The sequence below is a fragment of the Zeus faber genome (assembly GCF_960531495.2).
Source record: "Zeus faber genome assembly, chromosome: 20".
Taxonomy (NCBI): domain Eukaryota; kingdom Metazoa; phylum Chordata; class Actinopteri; order Zeiformes; family Zeidae; genus Zeus; species Zeus faber.
Genome location: NC_137207.1, coordinates 14,194,060 through 14,207,785, shown reverse-complemented (window position 1 = coordinate 14,207,785; position 13,726 = coordinate 14,194,060). Strand labels below are relative to the sequence as shown.

Here is a 13,726-nt window from a genome sequence, read left to right as displayed (position 1 = left end):
CTTTGTTAAGATATAAAGTAGGGCTGGGCGATATATCAATATAATATTGTTATCGTGATAAGACACAAGGTGTCTTATCTCTCAAGGTATCTCTGTCAAGGTATTTTTGTTATCGGAATATCTACATATTGTTAAATGTTGTTTTTGAAACTGCATTACAGTAAAGTAATGCAATGATGAACGCAGGACTTGTTGAATGGCTTGACAATTTCGCCCCGGCCCTAGAAAGTAGGGCTGAATGACCAATATTTGTTAGACCAAGATTGTGATTTTTATTTCTTTTTATTTAATTTATTTATTTTTTATTTTTTAGTGCCTTCTGTGTTATTCACTAAACCCAAGCGATAAATCATTCTATATGACCAACACAACATCGGATACAGTCAACATATCAACTGCTCTTTCCTGTAGACGAGGCCTACGTGTTATGATGAAATAAGATGAATTGACATGAATAACATATCTTTATTTAACTATTGAATTTTAAAAAGAAAAAGCCTTCAATCACATAATGACTGACTGATTTAACTTCAAGCCTTGTAATTGTTAGAATCTGAAAATTAAGATTTGAAAAATATGCAGTGTTTCAGCAGAAATTAAGTTTTTTGTTTTTTTTAATAAAAATGTGGCGCAGGTGCGTGCTTTATTCTCATTAAAAAGAAGGGAGGGGTGGGGCAGACAAACAGATGCAGTGTTGTGGAAGAGGCTCCGTCCGTACTCTACAGGGCTCTGCCAGCAGCACACGCCCCCGCACGCCGGCCCGCGGATGGAGAAACCGGGTGGAGGTTCGGTTAAAACAATCGCTTAGACGACACACTGTTCCGACACGCCCATCGCAGCCACGCGCTTCTTCGGTGCCGTGGCATTTTGAACACTGAAGCAGATCATGATTCCATTTTGATATTTATTGACGTGTCACGTTCCCTTTTTCTTCATTACGATCGTGAAATATTTTATGGAGCACCACCATTACTCATGTTCCGGCAGCATAATCAAAATCTACTCTTGTTTACAAAAATCGTATTTTTTTTTTCTTAATTTAGTATAGACTTGGATTATTTATCTCCAATAAAACAATCCATCAACACTTGGATCATAAGGTGGCATTTGTAACTTGACCCCAAGGCAGTGGGTGTCATCTATCATAACTTGCTGTAGTAACTTTAAATACCTGAGTCGGTCCCTACTCTTTTTGCTTTGAATTCTATCGGAACTTGATTCTGTAGCTTGTGCATTGGAGTTTTCTCCCAAGTTGTGACGCTGGTTGTGTGTTCTGCCGGCAGATATCATCGAGTTCTCCGAGGAGAGTCTCCGAGTGGTGGCGGAGGCTCCCAGGAGACCGCCTCAGACCAAATCAGCGGAGAAGAACCAGGAGACCCATCGCCGGATCTTCAGCGGGCCCAAAAAGGTCAGGAAAACGCATCTAAGACCAAACGCTTTTGGTCACTTCTCAAGTGTGAGCGAAGCGGGGTTTTTTTGCTGGCTACCGTTGTGTTGCTGGGTGTGTTTGTGGAGGAGCGTCCCCAGATCAACTTGGAGCTCGACTGTGGCCCGCTTTGATAGGGAACGGTATTCACATTATTTAGTATTCAGAATTGTATTAGTACAAAGCTGCAACTTAAAAATATATATATATAACACGTCAATATAATTCATCCCCCAAGGGAGATTGCAATGTCAGAGCAGCTCGCAGCAGAAATAAGCAATAACAAAGTAATAAGCTGAAGAATTGGCAGTATACAATACACCCGAAGAAATAACTACAAGATAGAAAAATTGGAAATATAGAATCATCCCAAAAATTAACAATAAAAATGCGCAATACACAATTACCTATAAAAAACAACCTATGGTTGTGACATCCCTATCCGAGCTCCCTAAGTGCTGCTCCTCAACTTTACAACAGCATTATGATGTCAACATCTAACAGCACTTTGGTGCCATGGGGCAGCTTCCACCACATGCATAAACCTTCCCGACATACGTCGATTCACCTTTTATCCGTGTCCGTCGAAACAGATCGGCCGATCGGCCAAGTGTGACCCGGTGTTCCGTGCTTGTAGGTGGACACCGGAGGTAGCCAGTGTTCGTTTCAATCTGCTGGATTATTAATGTCCGGACGGAGGAAGGGGTTGAGTTGTTATTGAGGAGCACCGAGCTGCGTCTCTTTAGCGAGCTAATGGCCTTCCTGTTCCCCGACTCATTTCATAAGAGCCTTTTTTATAGTGAAGTTTTATAGTGGAGGCAGATCAATTCTGCAAATGCAGACCGGCCAAAATGCTTTCTCCGAATATTGATGCTCACGTGGATTGATTGGCACTTTACAGAGGGGTCGAGTTCCCCGTCGAGCTATATTTAGCGTCTGTGTAAAGCGAGATCAATTACAGAATTACATTAGACACAGAACCTGTCTTTAAGTGCTCGCTGGCATTGTTGTCACACTCTGAGATTCTGTGTTCCTAATTTGTTTTGTGGTCCATTGTGGGCTTTTTTTGGGTTGAGCCAGCTGTAGGTGACTCTGCAGTTTTGTCCTGGTGGAGGGGGTTCAAGCCTAAAGGTGAAGTGGTCCCTGCGCTCTAAAGGCAGAGCTCTGTTAATTTCTTTGTTCTTAATTCCCCATTAGTGCCTTTCAAAGAGGCCGAGAGAGCTCTGTCCCCAGGTCTCCTCCCTGCCCGCAGCAGAGGGCTCTTTTGGATTAAGGGTATTAAGGTTTTGTCCTCAGTGTTTGGGGGCCCGGGCGGGGAGTTTGATCGGGCTCTGATTCAGACGCCCGTCGGAGCTTAACGCACTCATAGCATCTGCCCAACGCCTCCACCCCACTTCTTTCTCCCGTCCTCCTCTGAGAATCTTCATAACTTTCTACTCTGGCTCTCCTCTCAAACTCATGTAATGTACGTCCTCTCCTACCCTCGGACTCTAATAATTCTGTCTCTCTCTCTCTCTCTCTCTCTCTCTCTCCAATTCCAATAATATACTATCTCTCTGATAATGTGCTCTCAATCTATCCCCCTTCTCTCTTATTGTTGAACAGCCTTCTCTCTCTCTAACTCCCTAATAATGTACTTTCTCACACTCTCTCTATCTCTGGTTAGCGCGGATGAGAGTTGCTATCGCATTGAGCTCATTATAAAAACAATAGCCTTTGGAAATGACTGGTCTTCTTCTCGAGAGCCGTCTAAGCCCCACCTTTTCAATTACTGCCGGCCTGCTACACTCGCAGCCGAAATACCCGCCTAGATGGAGATATTAGGTATTATAAAAGTGGCACTTCTACGGACTGAGTCATATTTGAGAGGCAGCATTGGGTCTATTTTGGAAACTTCATGCCGGGTATTGGATGCAAGCCCCCGCGGTCCTATTTATTTTGTTATTTATTCTTTAGCTCACATTTTCTCCTGGTCTCTTGTTATCGTCTCACTTGAGTTTCCTCCTGTTCCTGCCCTCCTGCTAGTATCCAAATTCACGACCGCTCTTTCTCTTATCATTCTCTTCCTAATAACAGTGAACTAAAGGTCATATTTTCCTCACATCCCCCCATTCCGGCTTTGTTTGCCAGGCTCTGCAGTAGGTGTTTTCGGGTATTGAAATCGGGAGTTGTAGGAGTACGGTTAAGTAATTGTAGTTCTGCGTAGGTACACATCACCTTCATAGCTGGCGTACGCTTCTGACCAGCAGAAGTCTTGGCAGCTGCGTTGTTAGCGTGGGTGGGTAGAGGTTGTGACCAATTTTATAAAAAATAAATAAAAAAAATTGGACCAATATGTTTTCACGCCACAAAAACATCGTAAGATCACTTTTTATGCGTCTATAAGACACGCACAGTTGCTATTCACTACTTAAATATTGCTATTTACATAGCCGACTCAAAGGGTGTATTGTCCTCCATCGTATGGAGTTGTTTTGGGGAGAAAGGGATCGGAGCCAGGGGTCAGAAATAAGCAAACGCGTAAAAAGTTGCCTCAGCAAGGTGTTACACAACAAACACATTCAATCACATGTAAGAGCCCTCAGAGAAAGTTAAAAAACCGCTTGTGCCAGTACCATGTGGAAACAAGATGACAAACATTAAGCGAGGCGCTCCGCTCTATCATCTCAGAGAAACGCAGCCTGTCGCATTTCAGGAGACGGAACAATAACAACTGTTGACAATGAGGTTTTCCAGAGATTGTTAAAAGTAGTTTTCCCTTATTCCCAGAGTCTCAGTCACAACTTCACTCGGTACCCGTAGGGCTGGGTACCAGGCAGGCTCTCGCAGTGCGCTTATTTCCGTTTAGGTTGCGATACAAATGGGTCACGGGCGTGTGCGTCCACGTTTCCGAACTCTGAACGGCGTCAGTGATCAGTTTGTCTGGAATGAAAACTGGAGCCTTAGCTGCTTTCGTTGTGGCGCGATCACTCGCCGTTGGAATTAACAGCTAGTCTCTATCTGCTGAACTACGACAACGCTCGCGCTAGAGGCCAAGATAAACAAAACTGTGCCTTGGCTCAAACTTCACCCCCAATGCATCGGTCAACAAAGTCTTCCTTTTTAAAAAGTTGTAAAAAAAAAAAAAAAAAAAAAAAAAAAAAAGGATGTTGTCATGGCAACCCTCCTCCCTCCCGCTATCTCTCCCATGCAGCTTAGTGGCAGGGCCGGGGAGGAGGCCATCTGTGTCACTCAGATTGCTGCAGAAAGGTCTGATACGAAGTCGTGGTGTGCAAGAAATGTCTTGCGTCGACTAGATCAACGGACTGAACGATAGATTTTATAGAAAATGTGGAAAAAATAAAATAAAATAAATAAGCGAAGTAAAACACACCGTCAACTGCAGTTTTAGTCATCTGATTAAATCTTTTCAATGGATATGAAAACATGAATTAAACAAAAAGCAAAATTGTGACGTGCTACTTTTAAACCCCCTCCTTCTTTTTTTTTAAATTTATTTTTATTTTTTTATAACTATAGTGAAGAATTATTTCCGAGTTTGTTTTTGATGTAAAAGGAGGAGCTGGCACCGTCAGACCCGCAGACTCTTTCTAAGTTCTGATACTTGATGTCCCAGCGCAGCGAGTCTCATCCCCAACTCTCCCTTTTGTCTCTTCCTATTAGTCCCGCTGTGCTCTCCTGTTTCCCTGCTGGGCATAGAGTCCTCTACTCGGCAGCCAACTCTCTCTTTCCTCTGCTCTTCCTCCCCCTCTCCCCACCTCCCACCCCCCTCAAAGTTCTCCCCTTTGTCTTTCATTATGAACATCCCCGGCAACTGCTGACCTCAGGTTTGGCAAATGCACAGATTAGAGGAGGCATGCCAAGAATTAGGTTGGGATATTGGATTGTGTGTGTGTGTGTGTGTGTGTGTCTCAGTTTGATCACTTCTGGCTCGAGGTTCCTTATTTTAATGTGCATTCAATCTGCTCTTATCCCTCCTCCTTTTATCGACTTTGTTTAAGTCTGCTTCCTTCCCCAGACTCCACTGTATCGTATCTTAAATGAGCGACACGCTATGCTCTTGACTGCTGGTTTTATTTTATTTTTTTCTATGCCATACCTTCATTGTCTCCACATAATCTAGCAGCAGTATAGCCTTAAATGTGTCTGCCCTTTTACAAATTTCACAAGCCAAACAGGTCTTAACAATGGCATGGCGGAGTTGAGTTTCTGCCAGGGGAGTTTACAAGGCAGCCAAACAAACAAGTTCCTGGTGTAAGGCTGTGATACTGCGTAAAGCCCTCTTCTTACTCTTAATGCAACAAATAATAATACACCCCGATGACTAATCCTGCGAATAAGCCGCAGTCAGAAGACTGGTTAAGGAGGGATTTATTTTGGCTTTGAGGTAATGGAGAAACGGATTGTGCAAAAAAAAAAAAAAAGGTGCGACTCAAATATTAGACGCTAATTATCTCCTCCTCCTCTCCTGTCACCAGTAGCGCTCTCCAGGTTCATTGTTATTGAACTCTGAAATGGCCCGCCTAAGTTTGTTTCCCCAGTCACTCAAAGAGCAAAAATACGATGGGAAGTTCCCTGTGCCCGCGTGAGATATTTTAATAAGTGCCACTAGATTTGTTGTTTGAGCTTGTGAATTGTTCAAAGACATGTAGATCTGGCACTGACTGTGTGTGTGTGTGTGTGTGTGTGTGTGTGTGTGTGTGTGTGCGTGTGCGTGCGTGCTCTCTCCAGTCTCCGACTAAAGCAGTGTACAATGCCAGACACTGGACCGTGGACAGTGAAGAGGAGCTGCCCCCACCTTTCTTTTCACGGCCACAGACCACCCCTGTAAGTACACACACACAAAGCCTTTCTTGACTTGTTTGACTGCGATTAAAGTGACCAAAACTTCTTGGGCTGCAAACAATAGTTAAAAAAAAAGAAAAGATATTAACACATGAATATGAAGAATTGTCAATAGTTTGCTGATTGACGTCCACACATGAATGTGTCCCTAGTGTGTAATATTCTCGTAAATCAAACGCGTATAATATCTGTTTTTATTTCGAACATTGTTTTGGAATATATGTATAGCTCATTGTCGTAAAACACGAATTGTCATAAAAACATCTCGATCGATCTTTTTAGTCAATAGTCCATTTCCATAATGGCATTGGCGAAATTACAGGACAAGAATACTTAATTGCTTTTCCCTCAGTGGAGTAATCACAACGTAGCAGACAGAATACAAGCCTCACCGTGAGCATCTTGACTCCAAACCTGGACCGCATTTGTCAAAACACCAGGGCTGACGTAGGATCTCAGAAATGAATATTGGCGCGCAGGCTTATTTTTAACTTGTATATTTCATTTCGAGACGCACCTTGACCTCAGAGACACAGGCGTGCGCACACACACACACACACACACACACACACACCAGCAGTTTGGAATTTGTGTGACCGACCGTTTCCTTCAGATGATCACAGCTGAGAATAGAACGTTGTTGCAGATATTTTGGCTCCCCCCACCACCCCCATCCTCCATCACACACTGTACGTTTTTTTCCAGTGCACCACTTCCTGTGATGCGGCTTTTGTACCCGCGTGTAGAACTCTTTTTTTGTTTTTTTTGTTTTTTATCTCTCCGGATCTTATGCCAAAGCACTCTTTACGCATTGACAAGCTTGTCTTAACTGCTCGCATGCCAGTTTTTATGTCATCTCTCTCGACACGGTCTCTCTCTTCGCTCTGTACTCTCTGCAGAGGCTGAAGAGAAGCTGCACAATGTTCCTCTCCCGTCCCCACATCTCTCTTACACACACACACACACACACACACACACACACACACACACACACACACACACACACACACACACACACACACACTCGGAATGTCTCCAAATAGTCGACTAACTTGATTAGTCGTTAATATAAGAGTTGACTGTGCTTCACATCAGAATTTACATTTTGATTAGAACGTTGGAATTTGCACTCGAATGTGTAAAACAAAGTTCTTACTCTCACATAAAATTTGGACTGTTGTTCAGAAACAGTCGTTGTTTTGAGGTGAATTAGTTATAGCCAACAATCAATATTTACTTTTTTTTTTTTTTTTTTTTTTTAATTCGTAGTTGGTTATTCACATTTGAAGTCCATTGTCTTTCGTAGCGCCTTGCAATCTCGTTGGCTATTATAGAAAGACACACACACTGTTTTGAACCTATAGTGATTCTGTTCTCCTATATCGCCGCAGTTGTATGGGTCCCTGAGGCGCTCTGTCTGTCTCTTAACTATGAACCAACCTTCATTAGAGAGCGCGCTAAGACTGCCAGGACCTTCAGCCGCGTTCATTAGCATGGTAAAAAATCTCCCACTCATCTCCAGCAGCCACGGCGGCTTATGGCTCCCCCCCAGATAATACAGGTCATGTTTTTTACGAGGACTCATAATTCACGGGCGCCGTGCCGGGGGTGGAGATTTGATCTGTCATTGTGTCAGGGTTTCTCCACCTCGGCCTGATGAGCCCTGGAGAAGTTAAAAAAATAAAATAAAAAACAGTTGTACAGAAGATGGATTCCTTCGCTTAAATAGTTTCGGAATTTAAGGGTGGATGCCGGGGAGAGCACCGTTCCAGTCTCGACGTTCATAGTGGCTACACATTCCAAGTAGCTATAGAAACCGCCGTTAGCTAATAGATTTTTGAATTGTGGACATGAACAGAATTATTAAATGTGAACGCTTGGGTGTATGTCTCGGTGTTGTCAGTGTGGGGTCATGGCTGGGTGGGTTAATATATGTTGAGAGCGAGTGAGAGGAGAGGAAGCTCAAAATATCATACATCGTGGGGACTGGAGCGAGCGGCGCAATAAGATGAGTCACCAGGAAATGCAGGCTTTCATTTATACCTTACGAAATGAATTCCAAGCCTTTGAAATTCTGATGTCTTGATCTTGGAGTTATAGGAAAAACCCCTCATGCAAGGTTGAGCTGCACAGACAAGCGCTTTCTAATGTCTTCCACCCCCCCTCCCCCACCCACCCACGGCCCTTCAGGCTGCTGCGTCAGCAGGAGGTTCAAGTAAGGACTTCGCCACCTCCCAGAAGGATGAGGGCGTGTTCAAGACGCCTCCCCTGCCACCCAAGGTCATCAAGTCGGTCACGGTCCCCACCGAGCCCTACCAGGACATCGTCACTGCACTCAAGTGCCACAAGGAGCACAAAGAGGTACCTGCGTGCGCGCACACATATACACACACACACCACATCACAAAAAAGAGTGGAATGATGATGAAGTCTTAACCTTGAACAGGTGGTAAATTTAGACATCCCTAAAAGTATGCCCAAACTAAAAAAAAATTATAATAATAAATACAAAAAGAGAAACGTAGCCGGTGACTTTGTTTGGAATTTCATTAAAACTCGGCTCCTCACCCACTGCCGTCAAGAGACGGGTCGCATTGGGAACAATCAGAATGACGACCGATGAAAAGGCGGAAGCATTGATTTGTTCCCCGGGAAAGGGCTTTTAATTGTAGGTGATCACGGCGTGCGCGCGGGTCTCTCAGCGGGCGTTTACCGCAGCGGTTCTCAACGTGCGGTTCGGGGATTCCGTGGTCTTCCCTCAAGAGACGCCGCCGGCACAATGATTAAATGTTGAAACTTCCCCGTTGTTTCATTTACAAGACGTTGGCACCGTTGGATAATGTGCGGTAGTGGCTGATTTGATTCTAACTTTACTCTCATCTCTCCAACTACTGTATATTACCGTGATGTGACTGTGGTGACTTTGTTTTAGCAATTTGAACAATTAAACTTCTCAGTAAATCTTATCGATTGCGATCCATGGTCTAATGTGTATCAAATGATCGTTGATGGTCGTTGATATGAAAAGGGTGGCGAATTGCTGGTTTATTGGGTTGACGTGTGCATGCATTACGGTCATTTGGGACGTCGATGCGCACGTTCATACATGACTGTCCTCCCTGTATCACCTTTACTCGCTTTTACCCCCCACCCCCCAATCGTCCCCGTCTTTCCTTCCTCGTTCTTCTGTTGTTTTACCCCTGCATTCCTCCTTTATCACTTGCTCTCTCCCTCCACCGCCGTCTCTGTGTCTCTAGGATTATAGATCTTTGTCTCCTCTTTCTGATTCCCTCTCGCTCTGTTGCTATGGAGTCCCCAGAATCATTCCAGCCCGCCCATGTTTTCATTAGCTTGCCGAGTGCTCGCTCAGCATTCCCTGGCTGGGCCCCGGCCTGTGCGATATGGCCAAAATCTTCTGTCCCGATAGAGGCCGTTTCATATCTTGATGACCATATATATCGCGATATAGCACGTTTACTGTATATCCAATTAATAAATTCTCTATATTAAAAAATAGAAAGACACATGGTAAAGCCTCTTTGTGACGCGGCGCAGCAAGGGAAGGCGCTGGTCGGGGCGCTCACATTCACAGGAGAGGAAAAAAAAAAAGTGACATAGATCAAAATCTGACTTATTTGTGTGGTAGCAGAGGCGCCAATGTTCAATGTAATAATCTATCCAATGAGTTAATTTCCCGAAGCACGTTCCTCCATGTTTATTTACACTCGCCCCCCGGTTGCAGATAACTTAAAGTACCGTGACATTAAATATTGCCGTTAAGCATTTCTGCCGCTTATTTGTGGGCATTTTAAGCGCACCAGCTTGAGACGTCGAGCTGTATCAACACATATGCAATTTTCTCGTTTTGCTTTTTGATCGCTATGGATGTTGGTGAAGGAACTTAAAGCACACACAAGGAGGTGACCAATTCCTCTTCTCTGGTACGCCTGTGAGGGCAAATTTGTGGAATACGGAGATGAGTCCATGCCAACAGACTTTTGGGTTTGCTCCCGGCTCAAACTCTGATCAAGGTGGTGATGAATAATAATAATAATAATAATAATAATAATAATACTAATAATACTACTAATAATAATAACATAGCAAATAAAAAAAGAACATATTCAAAAAAGAGAAACTGTAGTAACTGCAGAACATTTGCCTGTGCATTTATCATTGATCCTTCCCTGGCCCTCATGACCCCAGAAAATATATTGTCGGTTGCTATTAGCGCCGTTATTGTGGCTAAAATACCACACAATCAATGAAATGGTGTGAAATCACACGAGTCATGATTTTTCAGTCATTTTGATGACGATGACGCACACGTCACAACTTGGGCGTCATCGTCAGTTTCTTCTGGCCTTGTACACGTCTCTCGTGCTCGGGTCTGACATGTTGATACTGTTTTGTTTGATATATTGGAGGGAATTGTGTCTCTGAAGATCAGTAGTGATTTATGACCTGATCTTCTTGTTGGTCGTTGACCGAGTTTGTTTACTTTAAGGAAGGGTTGGCGTAACCTCACCTCGACCTAAAATGGAGATGAAAATGTGTTATGTGGTTCATCCATTGTGACGACTCAGCGTCTTTGCCAGCAAGCCATACATGTCGTCATAGTTGCAAAACACTCGCAATGTGATTTTGCCGTCTCTGGTGAATTGTAAGCTGCAACTATTTGAACAATTCGTTGTACTGAATTCCGCTTTCACTTGTTGGTGTGAAGCAGTGCTGTAGTGCTTTATGGAAAGATAGGTCTACAGTTCTATAGTGTCCTTAATATTTCTAACTGATGTTCGGCTGGAAGTTGAGTATTTCTGTAAATAACCATGGAAGAGTTATGGCGGCTCATGAAATGGGCTGTCCAGAACACCCAACCTTACATTTGCAACCGATTTACAAGCTTATATTTTTACGTATTTTTTTTTGTTTTTTTTACTGTAACAAACAACAAGCAATAAATAAGCATCACTGTTAAATAATTGACACTGGCCTTACTTTGCTCCACTGCACTGGTCGTGCCAACTCAATTAGTTATTTCCTAGCAGTGGTAAATCAAGCAATTTCTCTTGAATCACTTATGGGATCTCATGAAATATGACTGTAAATTCACAGAATGCTGTTGTTCCAGTCAGTAAAAAGTTGATTTTTGTCTCGGATCGTGCGTACTAGCCGGCGAACAACCGTGGGTCTATTGATTATAGCAACTGGTCTAGACCTTTAGTGGAAAGCATTTGTCTTTGTAGATGAAGCTATTGGCAAATAATTGTTTATAAGAATCATTGAAAAACCTTTCAGAGGAGTTTGACGGCGCACTATACAGTACAAGCATAATACTACAAAAACTTGTTGGTGGCTGCTTTTCAATTCTCTTTCCAGGGAAAATCCAGTACTTGTGCTGAGCGGGTTCAGCGTTGCGGGTCAGTTTCCTCACCGAGATGTAACGGAATAAAAGTTATGAACGTGTTTCTAAACAGTTGGAGGGGGGGATGACTGTGAAACTGTGGCTTTGAACTTCTGAAGTCATTCTTCTTCTTTGGTGGGCTGCTTGTTAGTCCTGCTTATTGTAGTGGTTTCTGTTTTTGTTCGCCTTAGAACCCACAGAATGGGTTCCATCGCAATAGAAAAATAACGTGCCCCGGTCACCTTCCAAATTTACCCGGAGGATCAGCTTGCAAACCGCAAGCGGCTTTGCTGGTTTCTAATGTCCTGTTGTGTCTGCCGCTCTTCAGCTTTATACGGTCGTCCAGCACGTGAAGCACTTCAACGACGTGGTGGAGTTTGGAGAGAACCAGGAGTTCACCGACGACTTTGAGTATCTGGCTACCGGTCTGAAGAGTGGCCAGCCCCTCAACACACGCTGCCTTAGGTCAGTCCCATGGTTGTCCTACCGCCACCTGATCCCGAGCTCCCCACGGCCCAGGTTCTCCTTCTCAGTTTAAGCGCTGGGTCAGGTGCGACGTGTTTGCTTTTCGAGTGATATTTCCTTGGTCGAAACGTTAAGCGTGTCCGTTCCCCGTTACCAGTGTTATCAGCCTGGCCGCTCGCTGCGCGCTGCCAAGTTTCCGGATGCACCTCAGAGCCAGGGGGAAGGTGGCCCAGGTCTTCAAAACCCTCAACGACGCTCCGCAGCACCCGGTAAGGACACCCGCCCCCTCACGCCTCCCAACACTTATTAACAGGGTTTTCCTCAGGTCACGGAGTTTGAAAGACGTTCTGATTGAGGCATTTCTTCATGGACAATCACATCATTTTAGATTCCTGGTGGTAATTTCCCCTCAGCATTTAGTTAGCGATAGTGTGTGTGTGTGTGTGGGTGGTAATTTCCCCTCAGCATTTAGTTGGCGATAAGGGGTGTGTGTGTGTGTGTGTGTGTGTGTGTGTGTGTGTGTGTGTGTGTGTGTGTGTGTGTGTGTGTGTGTGTGTGTGTGTGTGTGTGTGTGTGTGTGTGTGTGTGTGTGTGTGTGTGTGTGTGTGTGTGTGTGTGTGTGCGTGCACGCACAGCCCCGCAGGGGAAAACGGTTTGTTTTTTGAAATTGGGAATTTCACCTTGCATTTTGAGGAAGAACGCTATTGCTCACTCCCTCCCCCTCAGTCTCTCTCTCTCTCTCTCTCTGCCACCCCCACTCTCTCTTCTCCCATGGCTTAGCATTTGATGAGGCATCGCTCATTAAAATCCCTGATATGTAGGCAGACCCAAAAAACATCGCCTTCATTAGTGTTAACTTGCTGCTCACTCTTTGCCCTCCCCCTGTCTTTCGTTCGCGCCTTCTCCCCTCTGGTAACGGTTTCACAAACCTGGAGTCCTACCGGAGCCTTGTTAATGGGCTCTTTGATGTGCTGTGTAATAGGGCCAATTCTCGTATTAGCTGCGGCAAAAACAAAACACTTAAATTTGAATTCCTCCTCCTTCCACCTCTCTCTCTCTCTCTCTCTCTCTCTCTCTCTCTCTCTCTCTCCTCTCTCTCTCTCTCTCTCTCTCTCTCTCTCTCTCTCTCTCTCTCTCTCTCCTCTCTCTCTTCTCTCTCTCTCTCTCTTCTCTCTCTTCTCTCTCTCTCTCTCTCTCTCTCCTCTCTCTCCTCTCTCTCTCTCTCTCTCTCTCTCTCCTCTCTCTCTCTCTCTCTCTCTCTCTCTGTTCCCGGGCCAAATGCTCGGCTGTACCGCCCGCCGCCGTCGGTCTCTTCTCCCCTCCCAGAATCTGGCGCTGTGCACGGCCTCCCTGATGTACATCCTCAGCAGGGACCGCCTGAATATGGACCTGGACCGTGCCTGCCTAGACCTGATGATCCGCCTGCTGGAGCTGGACCAGGATCAGGGCGCCGCCGCCGCTCTGGCAGACTCCGCCTCGCAGCTGAGCGACAGGGAGATCGCCAAGGTCAAGGAGAAGATCCGCAAGCTCTGTGACACCGTGCACAACAAGCACTTGGACCTTCAGAACATCACGGTGAGCGTCTT

The 13,726-nt window shown here is 44.8% G+C and overlaps 1 protein-coding gene across 1 annotated transcript in view; it reads left to right on the top strand.

Annotated features, from left to right (window-relative positions):
- LOC307245437 (wings apart-like protein homolog) overlaps positions 1 to 13,726 on the top strand; it is a 38,605-nt gene that overhangs the window by 11,658 nt on the left and 13,221 nt on the right. The window contains exons 5-10 of the mRNA XM_080021007.1: positions 1,284 to 1,408; positions 6,158 to 6,253; positions 8,462 to 8,632; positions 12,004 to 12,140; positions 12,298 to 12,409; positions 13,467 to 13,715. Coding sequence (XP_079877133.1) covers positions 1,284 to 1,408; positions 6,158 to 6,253; positions 8,462 to 8,632; positions 12,004 to 12,140; positions 12,298 to 12,409; positions 13,467 to 13,715 — 890 coding nt within the window. The remainder of the gene's footprint in view (positions 1 to 1,283; positions 1,409 to 6,157; positions 6,254 to 8,461; positions 8,633 to 12,003; positions 12,141 to 12,297; positions 12,410 to 13,466; positions 13,716 to 13,726) is intronic.